Source organism: Felis catus, chromosome B1 (genome assembly GCF_018350175.1).
Source record: "Felis catus isolate Fca126 chromosome B1, F.catus_Fca126_mat1.0, whole genome shotgun sequence".
NCBI lineage: Eukaryota > Metazoa > Chordata > Mammalia > Carnivora > Felidae > Felis > Felis catus.
In genome coordinates, this window is record NC_058371.1 from 198,788,371 (window position 1) to 198,805,378 (window position 17,008).

Genomic DNA, 17,008 nt, shown 5'->3' on the forward strand with positions numbered 1-17,008 from the left:
GTCCACAAGCACCCTCGGCGGGCAGCTGTCCCCTGTTCTGTGACTCCGGCCTCTTCAAACTAATCTCTTGCAGAGACCCCGCCCCTCCCAGAGGCCTAGGTGAACCCAACGGTGCCCCCCCACCCCCAGGATCCCCAGGACCTGTGAACGTGTCCTCCGGGAACCCAGTGAAGGATTTTGAGAGGATCACCTTATCCGGGATCACCGAGTGGGCCCGAAATCCAATGACCGGGGCCGTCACGGGGGACACACGGAGGAGAGGAGGAGGCACAGTGACCGCGGGGACAGACAGTGGACTGACGTGGACAAGCCTAGGAATGCCTGGGGCCCGGACGCTGGAAGCAGGACCGTTCGCCCCTGCAGCCTCAGCAGGGAGCGTGGCCCCATTGACCCCTGGCCTCAGGACTTCTAGCCTCCGGCTCGGCCAGGCTACACATTTCTGTAGTTTTAAGCCCCGGTTTGTGGTAAGCTGTTAGGGCAGCTACAGGAAACACATTTTCTGGCACATTCTTTTCCTCCCCGCGCAAGAGCGCTGTCTGGCTCCCGGGTGATCACATACTTGATCCAGAGTCTCCCATGCCCTCCACCTAAGGACCTGCCATTTCATTTCCCTCTTCCGTCGGCTTCTGGTGGGTGGGCTGTGGGTTTGCGGGCCTGCATTCCCGGCATCCTTCAGGGCCAGGCCCAATTCGGACCCCCCCCCCCCGAAACCGCCAAAGTCCCAGTGACCGCCCCCCGTGAACACCCGGGACGGCACACAAAAGGGAGCAAACAGCATCGGCTGTCCTCTGCTGTCTCTGTAGAACCGTGGGTCCTCCCTGTCCCCGTCCTCCTCAGCTGGCAGAGCCTTTGAGGGAAGGAGGGGTACACACGGGGTCCCAGGGGGCCTGCCCTGCAGCTGCCTGTGTGGGATTCCAACCAGAGTGTGTGTGTGTGGCCTGTGCTGGGGTCTGTAAAGTGCTGGCACCTGAGATGGGATCAAAGCCCCCCCCCCCCCCCATGAGGCACACGTGGTCTCTCCTGACCGCTGAGTTGAGCCAGACCAGGGACTGACCCAGCCCGGCACCTGAGCGGATTCTAACTCCCTTCCTCACCTGCTGCAGGGAGTGTCCAAGCGTCAGGGGGGAGGCTCCTGGGGTTCCACATAAGAAACCCGAACCCCACACAGACATGCGGTATCGCTGCATCAGCCCTGTGGCTTCAGGGCCTTTGCCAGGAGGAGGCTGGTGGCCAGGCGCCAGCCCTGTGGCAGGGGTGGGGGCCTGGGACACCACCAGTCTTCCGCAGGCTGGCTGGGGGTAGTGTCTGCCCTGTGGTCAAAGACCCACTTGGACCCTGTTGGGGACCGGGGCCAGCGCAGGAATCGAATTACCTCCGGGGGTAAGAGGGGGTGGGGCCCTCCTGGGGATTTGGAAGTGGGGTTCCTAGCCTGGGCTGTTCCCGCTGTCTCCGTGCATTCCCTGCGGTTCTGGGGGGAGGGGAGGCAGGTTCCAGTGGTTCTCCGTTGGCTGATGCAAAAGGCCCGGCCTCAGCCTTCGGCCGCGCGACTGGGGTGTGACGGAAGGACTTTGGGGACACCGACGCTGGGCCCCAAGCAGACAGGTGCCTGGAAGGTACCGATTCCCCAGCCGCCGCCCGCCTCCAGCTGCTGGTCTGCAGGCCGCACCTCGCGCGGTGGCTCGTCTGGGGAGGCCCGCAGCCAGGGCTGGCTCCAGGTCTGCAAAATGACGCCCTAGTCCGGGCAGCTGCGACAGCGGCCGAACCCCCCCCACTCCCACCCCCACCCCCACCCCTTCATTCCCGAGCGTCCTCCTCTGCGACCCGGACGCTCCGGGCTGCGGCTGCAGGGAAGGGACCCCCCCACTTTCTCTTCCGAGGGGACCCGAGAAACCGTTCCCTGTCTCTCCGACGCGGCGCGCGAAGCGCTCTCCCTGCCCCGCGCACCTAGCCCTCCCGCTCCGCCGGGGCGTCCTCCCAGCCCGGGCGCCGTCCCCAGCTCCGGAGGGCGCTCCCCGCACGGCCCGAGGTCCCCCCCCCCCCCCCCAGCCCGGCCCCGCTCCGTTCCCACCCGCGCCTCCTGGCCGCGGGGACGCCCCCTGCCCCTCCCCCCTCCCGGGTGCCCGCCGCCGCGCACGGCCCCCGCCCCTCCCCCCACTTTGGGGGCTGCCCCCCCCTTCGCGCCTCCCAGCGCCGCGCGCGCCCCCGCCCGCGTTCCCGGGGCGCCCCCCGCCGCCGAGCGGCCGCGGGTCCCCGGGGAGCGCTCCTTTGTGCGGCCCCGCGCGCTGCGTCAGGGCGGAGTTGCCGCCGCCGCCGCCCGCGCACTCGCCGGCGCACGGGCGGCCCCGGGGGCGGCGGGAAGGGAGGCGGCGAGCGGGAGGAGGGAGCGGCCGCGAGCCCAATCGCTCGGCTCCCCCGCCCGGCCCCGCGCGGCGCCGCCTCCGCCATTGCTGCGCGCGGGAGCGGCCGACGCGGAGGCTCGCGGCGCGCTCGGAGCCAGACCTGCGAGCCGGCGTGGGTGAGTGCGGCCGGCGGGCCCGACCCTTCCGCCCCTTCCGCCCGGGGCGGGGTCCGCGGCCGCCGGGCTCCCCGGCGGGTGGACGGGGACGGCGCGCGGGGGACGGGAGGGTGGGAAGGCTCCGCGCGGGGCTCCGGGACGGGGCGCGCCCCCTCCCCGGCCGCGGTGCGCCCCTGCGCTCGGGTCCCGCGGGGGGAGGGGCCGGGACCCCACCCCCACCCCCTCCCCAGCCCCGCCGGGTCGGCGTCCTCCCGACTCCTCCCCGGGGGCGGGCGAGCTCGCGGTGACTCCCGCCCGGCCCTCCCTCGCAGGCGCTAGCCTCGGGTCTCCCGGAACGATGGTGAAGTTGGGGAACAATTTCGCGGAGAAGGGCACCAAGCAGCCGCTGCTGGAGGATGGCTTCGACACCATCCCCCTGATGACGCCCCTCGATGTCAATCAGCTGCAGTTCCCGCCCCCGGACAAGGTGAGAGCCCCCCGGCACCCCCGCGCCGCCGGGTGCGCACCCCCAAGTCTCGGGCGGCGGCCGCAACAAAAGAGACGCGCGGCGGTGCGCTGGCGACGCGAAGTGGGGGCGAGCCCGGGCGGAGGGAGGAAGCCCCCCGGGAGGACGCCGTGCCCGCGCGGGATTCCGGATCGGGAGACGTGCTCCCCCCCGCCGCCCCAGCCTTGGGTGACAGCTCCGTCCTGACCGGGGAGCGCGGTGGGGGAAAGGTCCCTTCTTGATTTTCGTGGGCGTCTTGTCCGAGAGAGGTCCCTGGCGCCACAGCCGCCGCCCCAGCCCTGCCTCAGGGTAGCAGGGGGCCGTGGGTCTGGGGTGAGTCTAAGGGCGCGGCTGCCCCGCGTGCCTCCCCAGGTGGCGCGGTGTCAGCCTGACTTGCCCCCTCGCGGTGGGGAGGCCCCTCTCTTTGGCCAGATGGACCCTCCTCAGGGGCTGAATTCCCGTCCGCATCCTCTCCGCCCGCCCCTCCCAGACTGGCTGTGGATGCTGCAAGGTGTCCCTTCTTACAGGGAGCCTCCCGCCTCTCTTTGTTCCTTTTGTGAAATCTTCAAGTCAGGGCTCTCTCTGCTCGCCCGGGTATTAGTGTGGGTTAGTGTAGCCGGGGACAATCAATCATTCGTCATCCTTTCCCCAAAGTGGGTTTTCTTTGCTGGATTTGAAGAGTCCCTTGTTTTCTTCAATACAGTATCCAATCAAGTAGTTTCTGTACACCGAGGAGAATATTTTCAAGAGCTAACACTTAAGAAGGTAAACATACGATGTTTGAAAGTCTCCACAATTGTATTGTAAAGCTCAAACCTGAAACGGTAATAAACGGCATCCGTTCTGACCACCTTGCCGCTGCTTAAAAACCACCCTGGCCGCGACTAAGCTCATTCTATTCCCCAAAGTGCGTTTCCTCGTATTGTCTCATTGAGCCCTGGTGAGGACGGTCTGACTCAGGTCTTTGTCTTTTATTCCCGCACGTTGGGGATTGCTGACCACCAGGCGGGGACCGGGGGGGGGGGGGGGGAATATCTGCAGCGGTGGGTCCTTCCTTTCTGGAAGATTCCTTGGACTCTTTGACCTACTCAGCTCTCTGGAGTGGTTTCTGTCCCCCCCAACTTTATTGTCTGTGTTTTGGGTGGGGGGCAGGGGCAGGATCGTGGCTGGCAGCAGGTGTCTTGAGTTCAAGAGGATCAACTCGTCGCACCTGTGCCCCCAGGCCACGTGGGGCCACTCTGGGGCACCGATGGTCCCGAGGAGCTTGGGGGAGGGGTGGGGCCGGCTGCCTCAGCTGGGCGGGGGACTTGGACTTGCGGGCCAGCTCAGCCCGGCCCCACCGCCCCCACCTTCCCCTCCCAGCTCAGCCCAAGAGTGGTGGCAGCCTGTGCCAGGAAGGCTTCGTCCTGAGGCAGCACCTCTGTCAGGTGACTCCCGCTGCTCAGCCTGAGCCTCCTCTTGGGCCCTCAGTCTGTTCCATTCCAGAACTGTCTGGCACTCAGTTGACTTATACCAGGGAGGGGGATTTCAGGCAGGTGTGCAATCCATTGGCCAACCTGCTGTGCCGTCCAGAAGTGGCCCAGGTAGGTCTGAAAGAGCACGAGCCTCCCATCCCTGGGGGTGTTCAGACAAAGAGAGGGAGCTGGCAACGATGCTCCAGGGACAGGAATTCTAGCAGGAACCAATGATTAGGCTGGAAGATTTCAGAGGTCACGGATGAGTAGACTGACTCTCAAAGAGTTCGCGAGATGTGCCCAAGGTCACGTGGCCGAAGGCCACACTCCTCCCGGGTACAGAAGCTTCTGGCAGGCCCTCATGCCCCGCCCTGCTCGGGACCAGACATCTGTCACTCAAGACCTCGCTTAACCTGAACAACAGCGCTGTGATGCTCACAGCCAGGGTTCAGGGGGGCGAGGTCACCTGTCCCAGGTGACGTGGCTTATGGGGTCAGGGAACGCTGTCAGGGTTCCAGGTGGAATCTGTCCTGAGCATGTGTACTGACTGCTGAGGTGCCCCAGGGACAGCAGTCACGTGGCAGCAACGTCGGGGCATCTCACCGGACGTCTGATGAACGCTCGTCAGGGGCCAGGCACTTGTCTGCGTGCTGGACGGGCTTACGTTTCTTTAACGAGCTGATGTTAGGAGGGAACTACCGTTGCTGCCCCTGTGGTACAGATGTGGAAATAGAGGGTCTTGTCCAAGGTCGCCTAGTGTCAGTGGAAGATGCAGAGGGATCCGGGCTGATAGAATACCGACCGGGCTCCCTCCTCCTCCTTACTGCAGCCCAGTCCGAGAGGCCTTGTTCCCGCTTGCGGGCCAGGACCCTGAGGTTCTGAGCGGTCAGGCACGTGCTCAAGGTCACAGCCAGTCAGGTGCAGTTGGGACTTGGGGACAGTAGGGTGATGTGTAGACACTGCCTCGGAGCCGGCTGCCCCTCCCCACATGGGCGCCCAGGCTGTCACTCCAGGCACGCCCTCCCTCTCAATGTCTGGAGAGCTGCACGCACAGAAAGGAACAAAGAAGAAAGCAGGAGTGTGGCCTTTGGGTCACTTTTCAGTGGCGGCTGGCACGGGCCGCTTTCTCTCCCGATTTCTTCCTGGAGGCTGGCTCCAGGGTCCCGGCTCCCTCGGACAATGTCTCCAGCTCCTGACTCGCTGGGTCTTCCTAGGTCTGCCCGAGTGTCTCCCCCAAGCTGCGTGCCGCCCTCTCTGGGGGAGGAAGAGCGTGGGGGTCGCTGGCTCTCCGCAGTCCAGCGGCCACTTGTTGGCTTCCGGAAGTGGGAGACCAGGGGCTGGAGACGTGTGAGCTCTTGACGCTTCCCTGCCCGGTGGGGACAGGAGAGGAAACGGTCCCGGCCGCAGGTGTGAGGAAGAGGGGGCCGGGAGCCCGAGGGAGGAGGCTGGAGGGCGGGCCAGGGCTCATCTGAAGCTGGGGGAGGCACAGGGGAAGGGGGTGTACGGGGCAGGGTAGAGCCGGTTTCCTGGGAGCAAATGCCTCTCCCACTTCACAGGGGGCAGAGGGGAAGAAGAGGAGGGAGACCCTCTGGGGGCCGTTGCAGGGGCAGAAGAGGGACAGGATCGTGGGGTGGAGACAGCCACGAGGTCGATTTCCTTGCGAGCTGGCTCCTGCTCCTTCCTGCGCCTGGAGGGAAACGGTTAATTTCTGTTGCCTCACTTTACCCACGGCGTAGAGACCAAGGGAAACCAAGCGCTCTCTCCCGACCACTGGGCTTGCGATATGAGTGGAATGAGCACCGTGTCAGGAGTCCACCCTGCCACCTATCGGCTTAACTCCTCTGCCCCCGAGTTATCATACTTCCCTCCTGGGGCTACTATCAGGGTTATTAACGGGTAATTTCTTAGAAGGCCCCGGCACCGAGATTTCCAATAAATGGGGCTGTCCTCATTCTTTTTGCCACACACTTGGTGGCCAAACAGCGACTCGACTACCCTCTTTGTGTCTGGATGCATCTGTCCGCACCCCTGACGCTCTGCTTCTCTGTTTCCCCGACAAGGTGGTGGTGAAAACCAAGACCCAGTACGAGCCCGATCGCAAGAAGGGCAAAGTGCGCCCTCCCAAGATAGCCGAGTTCACCGTCAGCATCACCGAGGGGGTGACCGAGAGGTTTAAGGTGAGTGGCCCCCGATGGGGATTATGCTTTGTGTCCAGGAGGGGCCCGCCGAGCTGACCTGCGAAGTGACGGGGGTCGGGACGAGACACGGTTCATCTGGCTGACCCCCACTGTGCAAAACCAGCCCTGTGGCTTTTAAGTTTTCTTCATTTCCTTGCTTTTCCAGAATGACCACACGTAACTTAGTGTTGTTGGGCTTTTTGGGTTTTTTTAGTGTTTATGTTTTTCAATTTTAACATACGACTTTTTAAAAAAAATTCCAGCATATAACACCGTGTTCTGTTAGTCGCGGGTATACGGGTGCAGCGTAGTTGAACAGCTCTGTCCGTTACTCGGTGCTCCTCACGGTAAGTGCTCTCCACCCGCTTCCCCGACTTCACCACCCACCACCGCCCCTGTGGCCGCCACCGGATCCTTCTCTATAGCCATGAGTTCAAGGGGAAAACCCACCCCTAAACCTTCTTTTAGACAGCGGTCACCCACGTGGGGAAAATCACTTTCGAGACTTGAAGTCTTTACCTCCAAAGTTCCAGGGAGGAAGCAGACTAACAAAGATAAGGCGGCCTACTCCCCACGTGCAAGACCCGGTTCCGGGCCCCTTACTTGTGCCAGCCGAGCTCAGTGACCCTCCTCCCCAGAGGGCAGGTCTATAACCCATCTTGCAGGTGGGGAAGTTGAGGGCCGGGGCAGTCCCAGCTGTCTGGGGGTCAGCCTCCGTCCTTCACCGGCCCCGGCAGGGTGCGGAGGCACGGGGCTTGGTGGCCAGTGTGGTCTGTGCACGGGCCGTTGGAAGCACTCACTCATGGAGGGGGGGGAGGCCTGTCTCTGGACGGTTCTCTAGGGGGGGAAGAGCTGTTGGAAGGGGCGGGGTTCCAGCCAAGTGGGGGGCGGAATGGAGCCTCCCCCACAGGCTGGGTGGTCTCTGAGGGTGGGAACAGCTGGGCTCCTTGAGGAGGAAGTTAAGACACTGATCTTCTGGGGACTTGTTCTTTGGGAAACAAGACGTGGTAAAACGGTGCCCGTCACCCAGATTCAAAGGGGTGATTTGAGAGACGCCACTGGGTGGCCCAGACCTTGCAGAGGGGCCGTGGCTGCCTCTCCGTTCACCCCGTGTGGCTATGTGAGCAGTCTGCTCGTGTCTGGGTGCACAGATGGTCGCACACCCACACTCCCAGCAGTTCCCACAGCACCTCACGCACCGTGTGCAGTTCTAGCTCACGAAAGCCCGTGGGTCGGTCGCTAGGTGCGAGCGAAGCCTGCAGAGGTGAGGCGGCTCCGCGGGGTGACTGGCGAAGCCGGGGTGCGCTGTGACCTTGAGTCCCTCCTTCCCATCGCTCCGGCCTGCCTCGTGGGCTGGAGGGACACCGTGCAGGGCCTGCCTGGCCCGCGGACCCGTCAGAGTCACGATCTGCTGCGTCCGCGGGGCGTTCGCCCGTGTTATTTGTCTGCCCCGAGAGGTGGGTACTTCTAGGAGAGCCCCTTTCCGGCGGGAACGTTGAGGCGCAGAGAGGCCCACGTCTGTGGTTCCCGCTGGTGCCATAAGCACGGTACGTGGGCTGAGAAGCTCGTCCGGTGGCTCCCGGCTTGGCAGTGTATCTGTGGCTTTAAGCTCATGACCGGGACCGGGTTGCACTGACTCAAGGTCGACGTCTTTTTCCACTCTGGCCAGCCGGCTTAGCAGGTGCCTCATCTGCGGCCACTCACGTGACCTGCGCGGCGCGTGCCCTGGGGATTTGCCGCCTGCCGGCCCAGGCAGAAATGACCTCGGTTTCAAGGTCATCATATCCATCATTCTGATGGCTGACATCACCTGGATATCTGGGTTTCTCATTCCGGATCTGACCTTTGCCCTTCTCAGCCCTGGCGTTTTAGGTCCCCGCGGAGTGGGGTGCAGCGTGGCACCTGAACGGCTGCCCATCGTCTCTTGTGGTCCCTTGGGTGCAGGCTCTGTCCCCCAACTCCGGTGCTTTCCCCACATGCTTACCTGCTGTAGGTCCCCAGGTTCCCTGTTTAAGGCACGGGTGACGCACACTGGCCACGAGGGCTTTGGGCAGCCACAGCCGAGCATCTCTGTGGTTACCTGGTGCCCGTTGCCCAGAACCCGAGGGCTCAGAAGATCTGAGCCCGTCCCTGTGGACTGGGCTGTGGTGGCAGGATCCTGTCTCACCTCTGCCTCCTCCTGCTGGGGGATGTCTGAGAAGGTGACGTATACAGCAGGCGCTCAGTAGAGCACTGCACTGCAGTGAGCCCGTCTCCCCGGTTTTCCGCATAAACAGTCCAGGCAAGTCCGTGTGCTTAGCACCTGCCGCCTCCTTAGGGTTCACGACCACCCCGGAGGGGGCGGTGCTCGCCCGTTTCACAGACGAGGTTTTCGAGTCCCAGGTGGTCACCAGGGGGCTGGGGTCCTTCGGACTAGTCCGTGTCTCCGAGGCCAGTGCCTTTCCACCACACGGCCTGCTAGGCACACCTCCCCATTGGGCTCCGCCTTCCAGCTCCTTCCAGTCCCGGCTCAGATACCAGCTCCGCCATGCAGCCTCCGGGGATTAACCTGACCCTCCTGGGGTTCCCATTGCCAAATGTTAGGAGACAGTAGCAGCATCTAAACAGGGAGCCGGACTCCGGGTCAACAAGTCACCTTCCTCGCTGGCAGCCTCGGGATATGTGGTGGGCCACGTACCCCCGAGTGTTCTCCAGGGCGAGCATCGTTTTTCTCTGGTCTCTTCCTTTCGTGTCACGTTGTCCAGGCTCCCTTCCGCCCGGGGCCCTCCTCTGAGGGGCCATTCTTGGGCCATGCTTCTCTAGGTGTGACCAGATGTCCTGGCGAGGTCCAGCAGTGTGGCCTCTCTCTGCCAGCCAGGATGACAGCCCCTCCTCTTTGGGGCTATATATAGGCACGGGAACAGCTTGATGAATCACTGGGTGACTAGCCATGCTGGGGGCCCCAGAGTGCATGGGGACTTGGGGAGATTTCCAGGGTTTTCCCGCCGGACCCTTGCTTGTTGAGTAAGGCAGCTCCCCATGGAGCCCTCTCTCTGGGCTGTATGTGGATGTAAGTCCTTGCCACGTGTCACCGGTTCCCTCCCGGCCAGGCAGATGACCCCCAAGGTCACGGTCAGGGGCAGATTGCCACCTGAACCGTGTGGCCTGGCCAGCTTGACCTGGAGGCCTGTGGGCCAGACGCTCACAGCTGAAGGACCTGCGTTCTGTGGGCACCTCGGGCTTGTGCCCCGACACCATTCTCAACAGGGAGGGAGAGTTAACCTGGTTCCCCACGCGTCTGCTGTGGAGTCTGCGTGTGAGGGGAGGCCCCCAGTGCACTGTTCCTCTAAGTGTGGTCGGGGGCCGCCTGCGGTAGAATCACCTGAAGTTTGATTCTAGCGGAGGGACCTGGACCCTGGGAATGTGCCTTGTGACGATGAGCTCTCCCGTGGCCCTTCGTGGCTGGAGGTGCATTCTAGCACAAGGGCAGGGCAGGCTCAGGAGGGCCGGCACCTTTCTGAAGTGCTGATGGTGTTCACCGTTCTGGAATGTTCTCCCAGCCTTTTCTTGCCCAATTAGGTGTCTGGCGTCTCTGAGTGGAGCCCACAATAAGGCACGCTCCTCCTGCGACGCATCAGCTGGCCGAGGGTTGGGGAACTTGGGGGGGGGGGAAGGTTGACCCGGAGACGGATCTGTGATGGAAGGTTCGGCCTCCACCCTGGGCCGTGCTGGGGGCTCCGTCACAGCTTTGCTTTGGACAGAACCTCTTTCTCATCCTTTCGGTGACTGGGCGGCTTCTGTGTGGCTCCCAGCCCAGCCACCGCCTCCGTTCTTTTCGTCTCTCTGTGTGAATTGCGGGAATGGAACTGCGTCTTTCAGCCGTTGGAGCAACAAGTAAATAACGTGTCCCCCTTTGTCTCTAATTTGTGCGGTTCGGGAGCGGGGAAGCCGGCTGCTTTGGGCCTCCTCTTTATATACCTTTGGACGGCATCCTTGAGACGAGTTGTCTTTTTGGATGTTACTTTATGGTTATCGCTCGGGGATGAATCTCTTGGCTCCCAGGTTGCTAGGCTGGTTGCTAGGTAACCGCTGATGGGGAGAGGGTTTTGTAAGACTCCGCCACACTGGGATTGCTGGATGAATCACCCAGCAGCGGCCAAAAGCCTAGGCTTGTGAAGAGGTTAGTCAAGGAGGGAAGTGCTCGTTTAATTAATTGGAGGTGTATTTATGCGGAGAATAAACACAGGCTGAGATGGTTCTCAAATTAAGTAAACCTAAACATCTTTTCAGTCGCGTGTTCCCACTCACCCACGCAGGGCGGGGTGTCAGGGTGCAGCTGGGGCTGCTTGCTTAACGCCCCCCTCCCATCTTGGAAGATGGAGGGACCGTAATTAGGCAGATTAAAGGAAGGCTCCGTCGGGGCTCTCCTGAGCCCTTTATGCTCTGTGGCTGCCACTACGGAGAGCTGTTGACATTTCTGAGACCCACATGCCTTCTCTTTGTGAGTCAAGGGTTTGGGTGAGCAACCTGCACCCCCTCCCCTGGGGCCGTGTTTCCTCTGGGGCTCCGTGAGATTCCAAGGTCAGCCTTGCACGTGAACGCCTTTCGTGGTCCGTGCAGAGCTGGGAGGATGTCCTAGGAGGAGAGACCGAGTTCGTCTAAATGGCCCCCTGTGTTGGCGGTGGATCGTACGGTGGGGGCATCCCTTTGCATCCCGTCACAAATGATTCTGTGGGTGGTTGGTACCTTCTTCTCACCTCCTTAATGACCTTGAGCTTCCTGCGCACCCGGCTTGTTTTCCACACTCTCCAGTGATCCCCCGGTGTGTTTCGAGACGCATTTGTTAAATATTTATGAACGGCAACACCATTTCCTTGGTGTTCGGCAGTGGGGGAGGTCTCCAAGCAGCGGCACTGGAGATCCCAGAATTGTTTGGACACCCCCGTAACCTTCAGCCGAGCGTCCCGCGGGACTTGGATGCCAGGTTCTGCGGTGGCAGAGCCCACGGTTTTCTGGCCCAGCTGTCGAGTGGGGGCTTCATCCAGAATCGGATAATAAGTGGTTTGAGTCATCTTGGAGAGGGGGTGTCTGTGTGTTCATTTTTTTGTCGGTTACCTAAAATATTTAGTGTTGCACATGCTTGAAGATGTCAGGATTCATCCTATTTTTTCCAAGTTTTTTTTTTTTTTTTTTTTTTTTTTTTTTTTTTTTTTACTGCATTACTCAGCAGAAAACACGTTTCCTTTCCCCTCCCCCCTGAGGGGGGAGGGCAGAGGGAGCGGAGGAGGGAGAACCTAGCAGCCATCGACCCAGAGCCGACTCAGGCGCTGAGTTTTATGAGTGTCATTCCTTTTTGTGTTAGTAACAGTCTTGAAGGTTGATCTCGCTGGCTTGACTTTGTAGGTGGGGAACGAAGGTCAGAGAGGTTAAGGAGCAGGCGGATGGGCAGCCAGCTAACCAGGGGTGGAAACAGGATTCAGACCCACATCCACCTGCCACCCCAAAGCCCACCAAGCTCTGTCTCCCACACCGGCAGCTGCACAGGACCTGCGGGCCGGCTCTCCCCCACTTTGGATGTCCCAGTCCCACCCCCCCTGAGCAGTGACCTCTCCCAGGGGCCCCCAGCAGGAGAGGAAGCCCCACCTATAAAATGGGGGTGCTGCCCCGTTCCCCACTGATCCTTAGAGAACTAGGGTGTGGACCAGGGTCTTATAAGTTGAGTGGCTATATAACTTATGGCCCAGATTGGGACGCTTTTGAGAGTGACCGTGGACACTGCACACTGGGGATGCCAGGGCGGTAACCAGCAGCCAGGACTGTCCTAAGAATCCAGGGTACGTGGTCCCTTCCTTATAAAGTTTACCCTGAGGCCCACATCTTGTGTGCCATCCATTCCTGGCTGTTCTTTCCAGAAAACATCCCTCAGCTCCGTCTTGCCTCTGGGGCTGGGCTGCCGGGACCTCTGCCCCAGCCTGTGTCTTGCCTGCCTCCTGTCTCTCTCCCTGGCCCATCTTTGCTTAGTGCGGTCAAACCTACGTAACGTAAATTTTATACTTCAAAGTGTTCAGTGACATGTGATCTGCATTGTTGCCCAGCCATCACCACTGTGTAGTTCCAGAACATTTCATCACCCTGATAGGAGACCCCCTGCCCATTAGCAGTCACCCCGTTTCCTCGCCCTGTCGGCCCTGGGCAGTCACCGATGTACATTCTGTCTCCGGATGTGCCTGTTCTGGACATTTCACATGGATAGAACCATACAACACATGGCCCTCTGTGACCGGCTTCTGTCACCGGTGTGTTTTCACCGATCATCCCTGTCGTAGCAGATGGGTGCCTCATTTCTTCTTCTTTTCTTTTCTAATTTTTTTTAACGTTGATTTATTTTTTGAGAGAGAGAGAGAGAGAGAGAGAGAGAGCGCACACGAGACACAGAGAGAGAGGATGGGAGGCACAGAATCCGAAGCAGGCTCCAGACTCTGAGCTGTCAGCACAGAGCCCGACACAGGGCTCGAACCCACGAACCGTGAGATCATGACCTGAGCCGAAGTTGGGCACTTAACTGACTGAGCCACCCAGGCACCCGCCTCGTTCCTTTTTATGACTAATACTGGGTAGTATGGCTAGGCCGTCCGGTTTATCCCTTCATCCACGGATGGGCACTGGGGCCATTTCCTCCTCTTGGCTGGCGGGAACAGTGTCGCTGTGAACGTTCACATGCAACTTTTGTTTGAACACCTGTTTTCCGTTCTTCTGGGTTTGCACCCGGGAGCGGAGCTGCCGGTTCGCGCGGTGATCTTGTGTCTGACACACCGAGGAGCTGCTGTGTTCTCTGGCAGCTGCACCGCCCCCCAGCCCCCCCACCCCCAGCAACGTGTGCAAGGCTTCCGGTTTCTGCACATCCCGCCGGCACCTGTCATCCTCCGTCCCTTCAATTCTAGCCGTCCTCGCGGCTGCAAGGCAGTGTCTCACTGTGGTTTTGATCTGCATTTCCCGGGGGGCTGATGACGCTGAGTGCTTTTCCCCCCGCGCTGGCTGGCCGTTCGTGCCTCTTGTCTGGAGAGGTGTCTGTTCAAGTCCTTTCCCGTTTCGAACTGGGTTGCTTTTGTGCTGTTGAGTTGCGTTCTGGACACCAGCTCCTCATCAGATCTGTCATTTGCAGATGTTTGCTATTATCTGTGGGTCGCCTTTTCATGTCTTTGCACAAAAACATAATCTGGCACAAAACTTAAACGTTCTGAGGTACGATTTATTTTTTCTTTCGCTGCTTGTGCTTTCGGTGGTACTTCTAAGACACCATTGACCTCTCCCGGGGGCCCCCAGCAGGAGAGGTGTGCCCCCTGCCAAGTCTGAGGTCATGAAGATTTACCTCTGTGTTTTCTTCCAAGAGTTTTACGGCTTTAGCTTTCACATTTAGGTCTTTATTCCATTTGGAGTTAATTTTTGTGGATGGTGTGGGGTAGGTGTCGAGCTTCGAGCTGCTTCTGTCTGTGGAAAGCCAGTTGTCCCAACACCAGTTGTTGAAGAGACTGTTCTTGCCTCCCTGAATGGGCATGGCGACTCGATTCAGAAACCAGTTGATCTTGACGTAGGGTTTAATTTCTAGACTCTCTGTGCCATCCCGTTTATAGGGTTATTCTTATGCCAGTACCGCACTGTCCTAATTACTGTAGCTTTGCAGTAAGTTTTGAAATTGGGGAAGATGAGTCCTCCCACTTACTCTTTGCTTTCAAGATTGCTTTCGGCTGTTTGGGATCCCTGTTTTTTTTGCGTCTTCCCTGATTTCTTTTAGCAGTGTTTTTCCGTTTGCGGAGTTCAAGTCCTTTCCCTTTGGCCGCAGGCAGTGAACGACAGCAGGGCGAGTGCTGCCTGTGACCCTCACCGGTGCAGAGCACTGGTGTTTTTGTGTCACGCCGTAGCTGGTGCCCGGATCCCCTCCTTTCTTTGAAATCACGGTATTTCTCAGATCTTGCTTGATGTTAATCAAGAAACAAGTATATATGTATCATCAGTTTGTATCTTTTGCGGTCTTCTGACAACAATGTTTCAGCACGATGGGTTTTCCGCGCCGTCCCAGGTATGGTGTTGTCGTATCTCGAGCATGATTCGGAGAGGGATCTGTAGCCTTTTCTGGCTCCCGGAGAGTCAGTGGCACAAACACAGCGGACACCCTGTGCTGGGCTGGCCCCTGGTCCCTTGAAGGCCGCGGCCCAAGGCACGGCCTGGGCCCCCACGCGGCAAGTGCCGGTGGACACGGCCAGGAGTCCAGCTCCGGTAGAACAGCTGTGATTGCCTCCCACGGTCTCCTGCTCTGGAGCTTTTACTGACAGCTGCACAGAAGTGATACACATTTGGGGGTGATGCAGAATCTGCTTCCTCTCACTCACTCTCGCTCACACGCACGCACACATCGGTGGCGAACGTGTCCTTCAGCTGACTTGGAGCCTCCTAGTGTTGTGAGAAATGGTAACTTGTCACAAAGAGGCGGCTGCCTCCTGGAATTCTGCAAGTGCCCAGGAACCGTCTGGGTTCCTGCTTCTTGATGTGGCAGACAGGGACCTGTGTCACCTGGCTTGGGTCCCCTCCTGCAGGACATGTGATGTGCCAGCCACACTGGCCGAACGCACTGCGTCCCTTGATGCTCTGGGCTTTGGCACAGCCTTCTTCCTCTGCAAACACGCCTTCCACCCTTGCTGCCCTCATGAGCTCCTCTTCCGAGACCCAGACCCCCCCCCCCCGCCCCCACGTCTTCCCCAAGCACAGTAGGGATTCCCCTCCTCCTCCTGCCCCCCCCCCCCCCCGAGTCGTGATGAGTTCACACCACGCAGCGGAGAGCAGGGCTGATGCGGTGGGGCCAAGGACAGGTCAAGGTAGCCACCTTCTTGAGAATGTCCACCAGCCACCTGGGATTCTGTAGGTGGAAGAAGGCAGGGCCCTGGGGCCCTTTTTTGCCTTCGTAAGCCCCTTCGTCCTTAGGAAAAGAAAACAGGACGTTAGCATTTGACTGTCTCGGTCTGAAGAATATAATCCAGGCTGGACCCATTATCATCATACAGTTGTTTTCTTCCTGGTTTTACAACAAACCTGAAAACCATTTTTGTGGGCCAGGGAGAGCGTCCGTCGCCAGCACTGGGCCCCGGGGTGCCCGGCAGAGACGACGGCTCTGAAAGAACAGCCCTGCTTCTAAGAAAAGGTGCTTCTCCAGCGCGGGGGCTCCCTGCCCCCCACCCCTGCCCACAGCCCCGCCCGAGCGCAGGCGACAGCAGGCGCCGTCCGTCTGGCAGCCCAGGCTCTCCAGGCCTCCAGGAGCCCGTGGGGGGCACAGCAGCCCCGGGCCCCCCCCCCCCCTTCCTGTGTGTGATCGTTTGCTTCACAAAACCCAGACCGACTGGCACCTCTAGAAACTGAACTTGTGCTCCATTTGACGTGGGGATGCTCGGGGTTGGCTCCGGGTGCAAGTACTCGCTGAGAAGATGGGCCGCCGGCCAGCTGGGTCCAGTGACTCCCTGTCTCCCTCGGCGCGCACTGGGGCCTTGCGCTCCGGAGGAGGTGAATGAGCTCCCGGGGGCATCTGTAACAAAGTGCCACCACCTGGGTGGCTCAGGACAACACGCACGGATTCTCTTACGGTCCTGGGGGGTCAGAAGCCCCGAGTCAGTGTCACTGGGCTGCATCCGGGTGTTGGCAGGTGCTCCCGCTGGGGGGCTCCCGCTGGGGGGCTCAGTCTCTTGGGCTTTTGGAGCCACCAGAGCCACGGCCCCCACGCTTCTTGGCTCGTGGCCCCTTCTTCCACCTGGGCCGGTGTCCTCCAGTCCCTGCTCTGTCTCCTCTGCTCCCTCCCGTAAGGACACCTGGGACTTCGCTCACACCCACCCAGATATTCCAGGAGGTCTCCTCGCAGGGGCAGAGTCACTTTTTGCGTAGAAGATGATGTGCACAGGTTCCAGGGGTTAGGACCTGGATGTCCTTGGGAGACACCACTCGGCTTACCCAGCCGGTGTGCCCTGGGCCGGTCACCTATGCGTCTGAGCCTCAGCGTCCCCGAGGGTAAAATGCAGCCCATGGTGTTGCCTTCGGGAGCTGTCAGGAGTCCACGAGCCGTGGTTAACCGTCTGCTAGAGTGCAGAGTGTAGTGGCAGTCTCTGGAGCTACCCTTAATAGTGGTGTTTGGGCACAGGAGTGCCCAGGCTGGGTGGGGGGAGGGGAGCTCAGCAGCCCTCAGGCTCCAGGAATCCCATGCAGAAGGGGTTTACCCCGTTTACCTCGTCCTCAGCTTAGATTGTGCACGGGAAGTGTCTGGGAAGTTTTAAATGCTACTGAGGCCTAGTCGTTGTCCCCCCCCCCCCCCCCCCCCACCGTCTTCTCCCTCGCTCTGGGTGGGGTCCTGGTGTTGGGATCC

The 17,008-nt window shown here is 60.4% G+C and overlaps 1 protein-coding gene across 2 annotated transcripts in view; it reads left to right on the forward strand.

The window, feature by feature from the left end:
• The first annotated feature begins 1,357 nt into the window (after nucleotides 1-1,357).
• NSG1 (neuronal vesicle trafficking associated 1) overlaps nucleotides 1,358-17,008 on the forward strand; it is a 31,758-nt gene continuing 16,107 nt past the window's right edge. The window contains exons 1-3 of one of the 2 annotated variants that reach the window (XM_045056597.1): nucleotides 1,358-1,380; nucleotides 2,827-2,981; nucleotides 6,514-6,630. In XM_045056597.1, coding sequence (XP_044912532.1) covers nucleotides 2,853-2,981; nucleotides 6,514-6,630 — 246 coding nt within the window. In that variant the 5' untranslated portion in view covers nucleotides 1,358-1,380; nucleotides 2,827-2,852. Of the gene's footprint in view, nucleotides 1,381-2,357; nucleotides 2,516-2,826; nucleotides 2,982-6,513; nucleotides 6,631-17,008 lie in introns of those variants that run through there. The other variant, XM_023253315.2, reaches the window with a different exon arrangement.